This window comes from Lagopus leucura, unplaced genomic scaffold (genome assembly GCF_019238085.1).
Source record: "Lagopus leucura isolate 7727_CA_CO unplaced genomic scaffold, USGS_WTPT01 Super-Scaffold_100004, whole genome shotgun sequence".
Taxonomy (NCBI): domain Eukaryota; kingdom Metazoa; phylum Chordata; class Aves; order Galliformes; family Phasianidae; genus Lagopus; species Lagopus leucura.
The window spans coordinates 66,789,339-66,805,342 of record NW_024962264.1 but is presented as its reverse complement, the minus strand read 5'-3'; the positions used below and the strand labels follow the sequence as shown (position 1 = coordinate 66,805,342).

Genomic DNA, 16,004 nt, shown 5'->3' with positions numbered 1-16,004 from the left:
AAACAGCAATATTTTTGTGAGTGGTTATGTAAAGGCTGAACCATAGAATATCCCGAGTCTGAAGGGATCCATAAGGATCATCAAGTGTGGCTCCTGGCTCCAAACATGGATGTCCATCACAGTATGATTGAGAGCATTGTCCAAACACTTCTTGAACTCTGGCAAGCTTGGTGCTATGACCGCTTCCCTGGGGAACCTACTCCAGTGGCCCCTCACCCTGTCAGCGAAGAACCACTTCCTGATATCCAACCTGACTTCCCCTGATGCAGCTCTATGCTATTCCTTCAGGTTCTTTTGGTGGTCACCAGAGAGGGTGATGGTCCTGCCTCATTTGGAACTAAGGGAGCCCCAGCACTGTGGTCTCCTGACATCAGGGAGGGTCCAGGATTTTTCTTGCCTTTGTTTTTCTTTTTTTTTTTTTTTTTTTTGTTAGGCCATTTAATGAAAGGTTATATTTTTGGGGAACTTGAATAATTTATTTTTCCTTATCAGGGAATCCATTCCTAATACGTATTAAAAAATCAAATAAAAATAAATACAGAGGAGCATGAGGCATACTGACGATAACATTCTTTATGTAGCAGTCCCATAAGTTCGTGGCAATTCTCTCTGAGTTGATGCACAAAGAAGATGACCTTCACTGAATGAGGTTCTCAGTTTTTTATTCGTAGCAATAGTAGTTACAGTAGAGAGTTCTGGCTCATGACACAAGACTAGGAAATTTCATCATGTCCTTTGGAAAGTATTTACATTTTGGAAATAATGTATATGCTCTGTGTCTGCTGTTAATATTTTCTTTACGTGTCCCTTCTGCACTCTGAGACTTTCTTATATGCTCAGAAATTGTTCTGGGAATAAGGTTTCTGGCAGATGGAGATTTTAGATGTTTTGCTGTGCTCAGAACTTCTCATCTACTTCTAATATGCCCATTACTTTTTGAAACTGTACGTTAGGAGTAGTCCACCATGTTGTGGGCATCACTGTTTATATTTCTCTGCTTGCTGCAATTGTAACATTCAGAATGTGGACTTTTTTTTTGAAAGACACATATTTGCATCTATAGATCATTATTTTGTGGTAGAGATTTCAATTCATGCTTTCATTAAAAAAAGCTGAAAGATGCATATGTTAAAGTAAATCAGGCCATAATGCACATTTTCTTTTTCTTTCCTTAAGGAAACCAGCCCCTCGTGCTTACTTTTAGTGCAGTAAATGAGTTTGTCTCCAAAATGAACTATTGTCTTGATGAAATTAGTTTGGGACCCTCATTCAGCAGTGTAATTAGTTTTTTCTATTAAGGTCATTTAAGTGGATGTGATATTGAATAATTTTCCAAGCAAATTGGAACATCTGGAATTGAAAAGTGAAATTAAACTGGAGAAGGGAGACTTGATGACCAAGTTGCAGAACTGAGTGACTGTGCTAGGACTGAAATTAATGCGTTCTCTCTCCTCATACACAAATGGCATTAGAGCATAGAAAGTCAAGATCTTCCATTCTGTAGATTATAGTGCTTTGCAAATACATTCTTAGCCATTTTAAAAAGTGGATTTTTACTGTTCTTGTCCTGTATTTAGCTGTTCGAAATTCTCTCTTGTGGCACGATAAAGTTTGTGTGAGTTAAATCAGGGTATTTATTTTTCTAAGTACTTTTCTATCTAATTTATTTGAAGCTGCTTGGAGAGAGTTGTGTTTTGAGGGCTATATGTAAAATGCCTTGTTACTTCTACTGAGAACTTTGTTTTACTGCTAAATACAACATATAGAAACATTTTATAAAGAGTACATACATACGTAAAAATGCGTATTTTACATATACCGTCAAACTCTTTTTGATATTATGATGGTAAAAATTTCTTTTTAGGATTTATTTCACTTAATTTAGCAATCATAACTATTTGCTCGTTCTCAGTCTGGTTTTCTGTGTTTCCTTCCTACTTGAATGGTATGTATTTCTCAGAAAAAAATTGATGTTATTCTATGGTAGGTATGGTCCTTGTTCTTATAGTGCACCGCAGCAGTTCAGTAATTCTAGTTGATTTTACAATACATGTGTATCTCTTTTGTGGGTAAAGTTAGGTGAAAAGAATCTCATTTTATAGTTGAGTTATTCATGGAAAGATCAGACTTGCAGATGGCACAATCCTATAACATTTATTATGGTTATTTTTAATGGAAAGTTGTATTTTTAGGTAGCAAAAGAGACGTGCAACTCGACTGCTCCTTCTGTGTTCAGGGGACTTCAGCAGTTCATCTAGCTACAACTTATTTGTTTTAGTGCTATTTGAAGCATTCAATTTTTTTTTTTTTCCCTTTTAATTGTTGACCTTTGTATGTATCTAAGAGAGAGAGAGGCCTATAAAGTAGTCTGATTTGACTTCATTTATGACTTTATCGATCAGCATTTTCTTTATTTCAGATCTTTCCTTTACTGTCTGAACTGCTCTGGCAGTATACCTCTAATTGGTTCAAGAAGTTAAAATAATTAAGATCAAGTTCGAGCATTATTTTCTTCCTCTTCAGGTCTCCGATGAGAAGTTCAGTAGATATATAATCAATTTCATTGCCTGTTGCATCTGAAAGGTTTTCTTAGTCATCTGCATGTGGCCAGGAAGTTTTTCCTTGTACGTGTGTGTTTATGGTGCTTTCATGCTCTGGCAACCTTTTCTGTTCCATTTTAGTTCTTCAGATGCCCTGTATTCAGAGTAATTGAAAAAAAACCTAATAGAGAGACTGTGATAAAAGTCTCTTTGGTCACAGCTGTACCACATTGTAAATGTCATGCTTCTCATAATAGGAAAGGGAAGGGATGGCAGCAAGTTTTTGTACTGCTTTCAGGATTTTTTTTTTTTTTTTTTTCATATTTTCTGATATTTTCTGTCTATTGCAAAGATTTTCTGATTTTCTGACAGTACATTTTTTGGGTTAGCATATAGGTAAGGCACTTATGTAGACTGCCTTGGTTTTCATCCAGGCAAAGGTGAAATGGATCACAGAACATCATGGATCCATTGGTGCATTTCCATCCATTTAACACCAAATGATATCTGGGGCAGTATTTGGGTCCTGTTATCCAACTCTAAGGATTCTATGATTCTATCACTGGAGTGATGTCAGATTTTCTGGTCCATTAAAAAGCTATAACATATTATGAAGAACTTATTATGAAGCTATGTGATTCATTGCATTATTAAGTTGTGTGGTTCAGGTTTCTGGTCTGTTCCTGCACAGCTGAACAAGGAATTATTTTAGGAAACTTTAGGAGAAATTATGAAAGCAGTGTGCATTTCTTTTTAAATATTATAAGTATGATCATTCTACTATTCACTGTTGTTTACATTTGTTTCTTGTAAACATATTGAAGCAACGTTGCACTGAATAGTTAATGTCTGGAGAACAGCTACAGTGCTTTTGTCGCTGCTCGAATATAAGCAGTGACACTTATATCTAGAAGCAATTTCTTTTTGAGCAGTTACTGACCTTTGTTACATTTTCATCTTATGGCTTTGTCATTTTTTAAAATGAAGACCAGTGACAAAAATGTATATTATTTCTCTAGTTCACTGACTGTTCATTTGCTTGGACCGGAATAAATTAAGCTAAAAGTAAAAACCTTTTTTTGGGGGGGCATGTGCTGCCATCCTTCAGATGACACAAAACTTTAAATTGTATTTATTCAATACACATGACCATTACATCACGTTACCATTAAAGAAAATGGAAACAATAAATTAGACAACAATGTATGTTGCTGTTAGAACTGAAGAATTGATGAAACTTACAGAAACTTTTTATTTTTTTCCTTTCCCAAAGGTAACGACGCTTGTTAACACAAGCAACAAGGGACCATCTGGAAAAAAGAAAGGGCGCTCCAAGAAGGCCCATGTGTTGGCTGCCTCTGTAGAGCAGGCTACCCAAAACTTTTTAGAAAAAGGAGATCAAATTGCTAAAGAGAGCCAGGATCTGAAGGAGGAACTGGTTGCTGCTGTAGAGGATGTACGCAAGCAAGGTGTGTGGAACAAACTAATAAATTGTTTAACTGCCATGGTTGAATCTTTTCAAAACAAATGTATCTCTGATAATGTTTGAAAACTACTATGTCTTCAACTACACTGTATTTATAACAGAATATACAGATATTAAAATAACCGTACCTTCATTACTGGCCATGGGTGTCAAAAATGTATTTAAGTGAAATATGTATTGAGTTTCCTTTTAGCTGTCCTATCATCTAGATTTAGTATTATGGTCCATGCAACTTTGAAAAATCTAACAGTTATCAACCAAGTATAGCAAAGAAGAATTTTGTGTTTTCAAGAATACACTTGAGATTTATATATATATTATCATATTCTGAAAATACACAAATATAAAATACTATTTTTTTTGTCGTGATATTGGTGATAATAAGATAAATATTAACATTACTTTTCAATCTGCATAAATAAAACTGCAAGTTCCAAGATACACACCTTTACAGAAAAATAGTTTTGTTGGGCATCAGACAGTGGTGAGATATCATGAAGTAATGCCTCCTATTTTATTCTGTTGGCCCATGACGTCAGGGGCAGATGGTGGTGGTGTGGCAGTAGAGGTTGAATCTTCCCACCAATATTCTGTTACATTTTGTTGCTGTGTGGCAGATGGCAGCAGAAGGGCTCTCTGACAGACTGGTACCTGACATGGAAATGAATAAGAAACAAAGGTGTGTAATGAACTCTCTCTGTGCAGAAAATATTGACGTTCAGTCACTGGCATTCATTGATGCTTCCTGAACATTTAAGGAGACCAAACAGTGGATGTGAGCACAATGTGAGACAATAGGAGACATTACTTTCAGAGTGACCCTCATAACACTTTCTTTCCTGACAGAACTAACCAGTTTTAGGAAATTTAATTTTGAAATTTAGTTTGAGTTTATAAGAAAACTGTTTTTCATGCAAGGCTTTGAAATTTCAGAAATACCATATTCATGGTGCATTGGTTTTCATCTGATAATTTTCCTTCAAATGGTAAAACCATATGTCAGATGCTTTCAGACTTATATGTGCAGAGAGGAAAAATATGTTTTCAATCTATGCCCGTAGGAAAAATATTCCATTATTGGTATTGATTGTAATTATCTTTATTACCACAGAATTAAATACTTCTCAGTATTTTCCATTTTAAATCCTAAAATCTAAAAATAACATCTGCCAGTATCATAATTCTTAGGTTTTAGAAAAGGGCTGGCAGATTTCCAGCTGAGATTTCAAAGAGTCTAAAGGACTTTGGTATAAAGTGCTCACTGATGTTCAGTGAGGCCCCCAGTACTTGTTATTTTTTATTTATTTATTTTTTTCAATACTTAAAAACTGAACTTCGGTGATCATATGAGTGGTCAGGGTTAAATCTTGTATATGAAAACCTTGATCTGAGTTTATTCCAATCTTTTCTATCCTGAGGCTTCTTGTTTCTATCCTCTATATCTTTTTTGTTTGTTTGTTTTCACTGTTTTCCTGTTTCTGCATGCAGTTGTTGTTTTTTTTTTTAACCATTCAATTGCCAATGCATCCTAATAAGTCCAGTATTTGCTGTGTTCTCTTAATGTACTGCACTATGTCGGTGTTCTCCATTTGCTTATTCTTTCTGTTTTCTTTTAGAAATTTGATGCCAAGGCTTGGTTGTGCTGATCTGCAGTTTCCATTTTCAGTGTCTTTCAGACTCCTGTTGCTGACATTTTTTTATTATGTGCTATGCCATAGTCTGAAAGAGAATTTTCAGTTTTCCATCTGAATTTGTAACTGTCTCCCTTTGGGGTTGTGATGCTGACTCAGTTTTGCTCCTCTCTCAAGGAGTCTTACACTGTCTTAGAATCATTAACCTATTCTGTCGCATGCTTTCCGATCCAGGCTTATACACCACTTTCATTAGCAGTGTCTGAGCTCCTTATGCATCTTTCTTTGTCACTAGAGCTTTATAATAGTTGAGTGATTTGATTGATTGATTGATTGATTGCATATTTGTGCTTTGTAAAACTACAGACATCTAAAATGAGTGCTATGGAGAATTTTGGTTTTCTTCTTGAATTCCTGACTCTATAATTCATAACAAGACAAACATTATATTCATTTTTACTCGTTTTTAAGATGCAGAGAGAGAGAGGAATAGAGAATGTAAATAACACTGGGCAGAATGATACAGACATCTTTTGTCAACATTTCAGTCTAGAAAAATGTATGTCAGAAAAATAGAGCAGTTTTTTTGGACATTTAAAACCTGAGTCTGTAATGAAGAGAATAGGAGACACCAAACACTATTGCTGGCACACAGGAACTGCATAAACTAGACCAGCTTTGATGCAGCGTGGAATGACATATTTAGCTCAGGGGCATAAAGAGATGGATTAATAAACCAGTGTTGATTTTTCTGGCAAAATTCCAGCTTGGATAATTACACCATCAACCTATGAATGTGTCAGCAGCGACAGTTGGCTCTGGGGTTCCTCATTTCCCATCTTACATTGCTTTATACTCACATGGTACTATATACAATTGAAATTATCCTGGGCTGAATTGCTTTCCATTGATAGGTGTGAAAGAAACACATTTAAATAATAATTTGCAAATGTTTTGGAGGGAACAGGATGGAAAAGAATGTATATACTTGAGATTCTTGGAATTTTAGAGAATAAGTTCTATTTGGATGGTTGTACAAAATTCTAATGATGAACAGTTTTGGTTTACAAGACTGAATTGTGTAAATGCAAGAAGGATTTTAAATGTCTATATATTTTTTAATTTTACATGATTTTATCAAAAAGTAAATATTTTATGTACAAAACTCCCAGTTGTGTATGCATGCTTATCTTGCAGTAGTTCCGTAATACTTTCAGTTTGGCTTCACAGTCTTTAAAGGCCAAAATAGTGAAAACGGGCGTTAGTTCAGAACCGTGTGAGTGAAATTATCCACCACTGGATAATTTGCTGCTTGAATATTCATTCACATGTGAGAGCTGTGGAAAAGATGAGACTCAGGAAAGGCTGATGTTTGATTGTTTGTGTTGTCATTTTTAGAGGTGAGGGAAATCAGACGGTTGTCTGCTTATTGAAGTTTCAGGAGTGAGATTTTTATGTATTTTTATGCTTGTAATAACATTAGATCCTGAAACTACGGAGTTGAGAAGTAGAGAGGATCAAAGAACAACTCACAACAATAAGAAATACAGTCTGGGGAGCATGTTTCTATAGCACAGGTGTCTAAATGCAGTTGCTCCTTTCTTATTTTATAATTATAATCGATCCTTTATTGATCATTAGAGGAAAAGGATGTTCCTTGTGAAAGAGACATTCAGGTTGTATTTTGCATGAGGGTCTACCAGAAGCTGCTGGTCCATTGGCCTTAGATCTACTAAATACCTTGAGAAGCAATCAAGGTTGCCAAGGGAAATAAGGAAATAGATTATATTTGGGGAATTTGCTGCTGTGTTTATTCATATCTTAAGAGGCCTAGTGTACGTTCCCTAGCATCAAACAGAATCTTCTAAAATTTTTATATTGATGTTCATGTCAATTTTCCAATTCCACGAAGTCTAGTCAGGTCTTTAGTTTATCCCTCAGGGTTGACAGACTGAGAAGTAGCTGAGAGGTGCAGACAAAGAGGGATTTGAAATGGTGATATGTTCTCACATTCAAAACAATTTACATTTGAATTGAAATTTAATTAATGCTTTATTGTACTTAAGTGTATCAGTGATGTTTCAAATGAACTATTAATCAGACTTATTAATTGGAAAAGTTCTTTCTAAAGTTCGCACTTGTGAAATAATTGTATTAGATTGTCACAGATCTGTGGCTAAATGGCTCCAAGTTCGGTGCTCTCAGTATTTTACAGTCCCTTAGGAAAAAAGTAGTTGGATTAATTAAAATTACAAATTTCAATGGTCTGTGAAGTGAATGAAATGATAGTGGTGTTGGATGTAAATGTGAATATTGAATTGAAAGTATATACTAGCTTTAATAATATCCATTGTACTGTAAGATACGTATTCATCTTCTATCACTGATTCCAAATGTCAAATGTAAAGTGAATCAAATTTTAGTCAGCTAGATTGCTTGTATAATCAGTTCCAGAGAGATGCAGCTCGAGTCGCAGAAATTTAATGGGAAAAGATCAAGCTAGATCATACATGGCCTTTCCTGGCATTGAAATATATTAACATATTGAAGAATGATCATTCCTCCTCAGAAAGGGAACAAAATCCCAACTGCAGATTAAATGGGAAGTAAGTTTAGAAGACACGGTAGTAAAAATTTATAAAAAAGGGTTTAAGGGTGTTGCAATGCAGATTTAACAGTTGTTCATGTAAAGCTTTGGGAATTCTGATTAGCATTTTAAATGCATATTTATTTTTAGTAAGTACACAGGATACTTCAGTATGGAAGTGCTTTACAACTGGCTTCCAAGTGCTAACAAATGATTATACAACATCTAAGTAGAGATTACCACTGTAATGTATTCATTTCAGTTACATGGATTTTAAAGTACAATGAACAAAACATTATGCTTTAAGATAGGAAATAAATAATCATATATGATTTATATGGCAGAAGGAATACAGACAGTGAGAACAAATCCATTGAAGAATGCATTTAGACCATTGTTCCTGAGAATACAGGGATGGTCACCAACCTATTCGGTGAATTTCTAGATGAGTACAATGATAATAAAACTGGGGATCTTTGCATCCTGAAGGGTTAATTTGTTTGTGTTAATAACATGACCTCATCCATGAAGGAGGGGTGAAAAAACCTGCTTACATTATTTAAACATAGCCTATTAGCAGTTATGGTTTGTTCAAATCTCTCGAGTTATCATCTAATATAATCAGTATTCTATAAGGAATCTGCAAATCAGTTTGCAGATATACTGTTATACTTTAGAATACCTTTGTAGCAGTTTGTAATTTTGTTACAAACTTTGTTTGTAATTACAAGGACAGTGCTCTGAATAGGTCATAAATCAGTTGTCACATCTTTTTAATCTTGGACATGTAAAAGAAAAGACTAAATGTAAAGGAGATGGATTATTTAGACCGTAAATTCTTAATGCCTTTCATTTGAGAACTGTTCAAGAATGGTACTTGCAATCAAGTTGTCATGGATTCCTTAATTGTTTCCAGGTGCTTGGTGTGTTATCATCGTTCCTCACTGGTCATAGAAGCTCAATAGATTGTTGCTTTGTGCCCACCATATAAATTTCTTAATAAAAGCCTTTGGAAAAATAGCATTTCCTTGGTATATTATCCATTATGAGATTGAGTCCATTTCTTTCTTACCAAATAAATGCTTATGTTTAAATCTACTTACAATTCCAAAATTTCCAGTACCCAAAATAGCTTTCTTGCATACTCACAAAAAAAAAAAAAAAAAGTGAGTGAGAGTTATCACGTCTGCCATCCCCTTTGCTCTTTTTCCTGTATATTATCTCAAGTGTTAACTGCACTGGACTAAAATAGGAGTACTTTTTCTAAGATGTGGGTCTGATATATTTATAAAGATATATACATGCATCTGTGTGTGTGTATGTCTGTCAAAGAACAATATGGAATATTTGCACATTTCTGTTGCTTATTAGCAGCTTTCCTGGCTACTGGTGTAATGAAAATATTGTCAGTAAAATAGAGGAAGCCTAACAGTTTCTAAATATATGTGAGTGCATATGTATGTGTACACATATGAAGATTTGGTGTCATCTGTTTTTCTCCTTATGATTTTCACTCTCATTTATGTCGTATTCACTTAACGCTATTCTGTTGTCTGAAGCCTTAATCTTAAAAGTTGAGAAGCAGAAACTTCAATGGGATTCAGTATGAGACACGCAGTGGATTGACCTTTCCTCTTGCACTGTTGACATTTAGACTGTGGAGTGGATGAGCCAGTGTGCTGTATCAAAATTCTGGTAAACTTCTCAATCATCCCATGATATCTTTTTTTTTTTTTTTTTTTTTTTTTTTTTTTATAGCAGAAATTAAAGCTTGTGTTACTTGAATTACCCTACACAGATTACTGTGTGACCTGTATGTGTGTGTGATTCTGGATAGATAATGTAAAGGCATCTTTATCTGCTCCTGTATGAGTTAAATGTAATATCCCAAATCAAATGACATCTTATTTTGAAAAACTAAGGAAACTTTTCCTTTTTTTTTCCCCTTTCTTTCCCCCCTTTTTTTTTGATTGTCCCCCCCCCCCCCTTTTTTTTTTTTTCCATGAGACTGAAATTTAAGACTCAATTTCTAACTGCTGGTGTTTAATTGGGAGAAAATGACTTAGTGTTACATGTGAGGATGGATAGAGTAAGTTCCCCAGTTAAATCCCATCAGAATAACCTAAGAGGTTTGACAGTGATCTTATGAGGTAGTAATTGGTAGGTTTGAATCTTCTGAATGAAGCTGATGAGATCTCAACACCTACATAATAACTTTTTCATTAAACTATAATAGTAACTTTAAAAACAGATCCAATCATTGGTCAAATGCTGGATTTCAGTATTTCTGTTTCGTTTTATCTTTACTTATTTGTCTTTGCTTGTTTGTCTAATTATTTATTAATGATGAACAGTTCTTCTGTGTAGAGGTCCTTCCTCTACTGAGTGCCCTACATTTTACAGCTCACTTTCTAACTCTACGAATACTCCTCGTTTAAGAAATGTAAATTAAACATACAATTTGTTCATAAAACTCAGTGCCAAAGAATACTGTATATGAATATTAGTGAGAAATTTAATGTGCTTACAAAAAAAATCTATGCAAATCTTTCCAGGGTATCAGGTGAAACATTTTTAGTAGCTGAGAATGATAAGGTATCTCCTAAAAAATTACAGTTCTTATCATATATATCCCAGAAACAGCAATTTCATAGGTCTGATTCAATTATTACAGAAATGGATAGTATATGCAAGAAGAGGAGACTGAAATATCACCGCTGATCAATCAGGGCTCATTACAAAAATGCATGAGGCAAAAAAAGAGAATAGGAAGCACAGTGGAAGAAGAAAACTATTTAAATAGAGAGACTAATGAGGCATAAGAAGAAATGGGTATAAATTAGCTATAAACTCAGTAAGTATGGAATTAAAGAGGCTCTAATGAAAAAAAGAAAAGCCTACAAAAAACTGTCAGATGCTAGAATTCATTTAGAATGAACTTCCTACTTCCAGTAGGATTAATTGGGGTTAAATGTCTGGGCTGTTTCAAAGACAGAAGCTTGATAAGTTTGTGAGTATAGTTATTATCATATTAAGGTTATTATTAATTATATTATGACATGACTGTCTGCAGTAGCAAGGAAACAGACCTGATGACTCAAGATGTCTGTGTTTCTTGTGCTGACCTAATTTTCATTGAAAGTAATTTAATACTGACTACAGAACAACTTGAAATGAATTTGGAAAGAAATGGATAACTGAAAGGAGGGTTGGCTTTTTCAGATAAGAAGGATTCTTTAATACGTAATTTTCTTAGATGTAACTTCAACATAACCTTTGGCCTAGGAGAGGTCTAATACCACTATTGTACAAGGACAAGAACATGTTAATAGGTAGACAGCCACCTCTCTCCAGTAACATGCATCACATGGTGCTGATGTAGTTGCCAAGCCACTCTTCATCAAATTTGAAAAGTCATGGCTGTCAGTTGACTGGAAACCCATGGTGACTGCAAAAACATCACTCACTTTTTTAAGAAGAGTAGTAAGAAGGACTGGGATCTACAGGTGAGCCTCAGCTCTGTGCCTGGAACAGCTCTTTCTGGAAGATATGTCAAGGTACATGCAAGTCAAAGAAGTGATCTTGAGATAGCCAGCACAACTTCACTGTGGTCCTACATGATATTGTTATCTTTAATTTGGAAAGAAGTGGCTTTGATATTGGGTTGATAAGGATAAGGTGGTATGAGCCAGTGCACGCTTACAGCCCTGAAAGCCAACCAGCAATATAGGGGTGGCCAGCAGAGTCCTGCTCTGTTCAGTCCTGGGTATCTATCTGGTGTACTGCATCCAGACCTTGGGGCTCCAGCACAAGAAACATGTGGAGCTGATGGGATGGGTCCAGAGAAAGCTCTTGAAGATCTTGGCTGGACTGGAGCACCTCGCCTATGAAGAAAGGCTGAGGGAGCTGGACTTGTATAGCTTGGAGAAGGCTTCTTGCAGACCTGATTGTGGCCTTCCAGTGCATTAAGGAACTTAAATGGGAGAAAGACTGACTTTTTACATGGTCCAATAGCGATAGGTAGTTTTTTGAACTACAAGAGAAGGGATTTAGATTTGACATAAGGAAGAAATTCTTCCTCACCATGTTTATTGAAAGAGTGGTGAGACACTGGAGCTTGTTGCTCAGAGAAGCTGTGGATGCCCCATCTCTGGAGCTGTTCATGGTCAGATTGGATTGAAGCCCTGGGCAGCCTGGTCTAGTGGGAGGTGACCCTGCCCATGGCATGGACAGTTAAAATGGATGGAATTTGAAGTTTGTTCCAACCCTAGCAATTCTATGATTCTGTGGTTATTAGACTGTGAAATGCTGGTTCTTTGTAAGATTGGAAAAAAAAAAAAAAAAAACCAACAACAAAAAAAACAAGACAACTATGAAGTTTTGTATTTTTTTCTTAGTTATATGAATATATTAAGTACTTTCTGCTTAATTACATGTAAGGAGATTCTCTTCACTTAACTGTACCTTTCAAATGTTAAAGATCTAATCCTAACCTATAAGCTGTTGTTTTGACTCTCAATGTATTCTCCCTCTATCCACTAGTGTTCATTCAAATATGTTTGCTAGCTATATCTCCTGGGATAAGAAGGTAATTTTCCTGCTTGCTTTCTGGTTCCACTGGCTTTTTAGCAAATATTATTAACTTCTTTATAGTTCAATGGTAATATCCATCTGAAGCTACAAAATGAAAATTTGGCACAGATCCAGAAAGTCTTTTTTAAAGCAAAAATTTAATTTAAACAATTCTTAGGCATCTGCTTCTAAATTCCAAAGCTTCCTGGATGTACTTAAAAACAAATACACTTTTATATACAAAAGGTTTGTTACTGGATGTCTATAATCGCTTCCATCTTGATCAGAAACCAATTTAGAGCTTTAATAGAAGAAAGCCTTGGTGGGATTTTCATATTGTTGCACATGCCCCCTTGGTTTCAGCCAGCTAGATATGCTTCAAGAGTTATATTTCTACTTAAAGCTGTGATAGTTTCCTTTAATAAATGACGAGGGAAGTTGGTGCCTTCTGAGCTGTTAAAGATTGAGTGTATCCAGTTGTCCACATTCTGACCCAAAGGTTAGGATATTCAAATGTTAGAATGTTGGCCACATCTTAAACTCTCAGTAATTCTGTGGTCTCTCTCACTTTCTATGGGGTATTTTGAGTCATTGACTTAAAAAGATTAGCAAATTTTAATTCCATGTTCTTACTATGCTCTGAGCCAAACTATGTTGATAAATTTTCCAGTGACTGATCAGTTTAAAATGCACTGCAGAAAAATGCTTGTGACCTCAGAGTTCCTCGCTTGTTGAGTTTTGTGATATGGACAGCATGCATGGGGACTTAGGTGCAGCAGGCTATGGTGACCCTGCAGAAACCTTCATTTTTTCCTTCAGAGACCAGCTAACAACAACTTGGATATTTCAGTGCCGAGCAATATAACATTTAAGCATGTAAGATATTGCTTTATTGTCTCCTTATCTGGCAGTAATTATTTGTTCCTTGCCTTTTAAGAAACACTGTACATGAATTACAATAAGAACATGTAGTCCTAAAGATAATAAAATAATGAAGAGAGTTCTGAAGGGAATAATTCACTGGGGCTGTCTCAAGTCTCTCCTGCACTATTTGCATTGTCTTTTGGGAAGTTATGCTGTCTGAGGATTTTAAATGTTATAATCATCTTAAAGGCAATGTAACAAAGCTTTGATTTCACATTAGAAATACTTTGTGTTTCTACATTGGAGAGAAGGAGGAATTTTTCCAACATAATGACAAAGTTTGTGTTAATATAAAAGCTCAATCTAAATTGTTTTTTCTCCTTTACCTTATTTCCGTATGAAATTAGACTTATATAGCCATTATCTGTAGTTAGTTGTTGTTAAAAGTATTGTTAATTATTGTGGTCTAGTAGAAAAAAAGAATAAAAGGAAAATCAGCAACTGGAAAAAGAAGAAAACAAAAAACAGACTCGTGTTTACACTAAGAGCAAGGCAGGCGCAATCTACCATTGCCTTTGCCCCTTGCTGCCTCTTACTTTTAACAAGTTGACACAGCAGCAAAATTAGAAAAGAATCAAGTTGGTCTGCAGTTAACAGCAAGGCAGCCCTATGGTAGTTTGGATCTTGAACCATCATCGTGGTCAGTCTAAATTAATTAGAGCTGGCATTAGCAGGGCTCATCAGCTGGTCCATAACACTGCAGCTACAGCTAAATTGCTTTTAGTTGCAGAGATAGCTTCTTGGATTTTAGTTTTGAGGTTTCTGTACTAATGTGGCACCAGGGGGCATGGTCTAGTGAACATGGTGCTGAAGGGTTGATGGTTGGTCTAGGTGATCTTAGTGGTCTTTCCCAATTGTACTGATTCTGTGATTCTATACTTGGTTATTTTCCATAACCTTTGGAAGTCCATGAAAATAAACAAGTGCTTTTCTCATAGATTGGGTTGACAGTAGCATCTCCACATTTCTACACTGAATGCATATCTTTTTTCTCCCATTTCATAAGACAGTTTATATATTTACAGTTTGTTATTTTTTAGCTGACACTGTTGATAAGTAAGTTGTTGTAATCACCCATTCCTTACAAGGATGAACATGGCAATGTTTTTCACATGTGTTGCCTAGAATAACACTTTATAAGTTCAGAACAATTTTTAAGAGTGCAGTCTGCTTACTTAAAAACATTCCAATCACCTTTTTGAACCAGTGGATTTTTCTTGGGGCCTCCGCACTCACACTGGCATTTATATTCTAGTGAATTCATCCTTGATCACATCACGATTAGGAATATATTCTGTATTTCTGCATGTTCTGCATTTTTCTGCTGCTTCTCTGGTTGTTAGAAAAAAGAAATACCTCCTATAGTAGAGATCTCTTCACTGTCATCTGTGTGTCGTACATGCCATCAATTACCTCTGCTTTATTGTATGAGTCTTTGACTTTCAGAGGCACCCACAGCTTCACAGGGCAGCCTGTGCCAGTGCTTCAGCATCCTCTGAGTAAAGAATTTCATCATAACATCTAACCTAAATCTCCCTTTTACTCTAAAGCCATGGCAGCCATAGTTACTATGCTTCTTTGAGTGGAGAAGAATCTTCAATGGGAGCAATGGAACTTAGTGAAAAAAATGCAGGTGTTTTTTTATCTGAGCATGAAGGCAAAGAGTAGGGAGCAGGAGTGAAAGCAGATGTATCTGGAAGAAGGAATTGTAGAGAGATGCAATAGGAGCAGTACTGTTGGGTTATTCTGTCCTATCTTCTCTGCTAATAGAAATGACTTCTGTGTCCATGTAACACAGTGCTGTCTATCTGGTGCTGTACTCTTCTGCTCAGCTGTCTATTCTGGTACGTTGTTTGCCTTCTTAATTTTTACAGATAACTGCTTTGGAAGAACAGCACTTGGAGAATAAAGAAAAATGGCTGCACAGATCCAAACTTTATTTCCCCTAAGCAGTTCAGCTTTGAGTAACAAAACCTGTTTTCCTAAGAACGCTTTTTTAAATGAACGGTTAATACTTTCTGAAAAAAAAACTGTGAAGCTTTAATGACCATTTCTTTCCTACTTTAGGAGAAACAATGAGAATTGCCTCTTCAGAATTTGCAGACGACCCGTGCTCCTCAGTGAAGCGGGGCACCATGGTGCGGGCTGCTCGTGCCTTGCTTTCTGCTGTTACCCGCTTGCTCATCCTGGCTGACATGGCGGACGTCATGAGGCTTCTGTCACATCTGAAAATTGTATGTATTTTTAAAGGTTCTGTATTATTT

General features: G+C 35.7%; 1 protein-coding gene across 5 annotated transcripts in view; it reads left to right on the top strand.

Moving 5' to 3' along the window:
• The window catches only part of CTNNA2 (catenin alpha 2), a 455,013-nt gene that overhangs the window by 98,937 nt on the left and 340,072 nt on the right, over positions 1–16,004 (top strand). For all 5 annotated transcript variants that reach the window (XM_042871701.1, XM_042871702.1, XM_042871703.1 and 2 more), the window contains exons 3-4: positions 3,814–4,009; positions 15,808–15,974. In XM_042871701.1, coding sequence (XP_042727635.1) covers positions 3,814–4,009; positions 15,808–15,974 — 363 coding nt within the window. The remainder of the gene's footprint in view (positions 1–3,813; positions 4,010–15,807; positions 15,975–16,004) is intronic.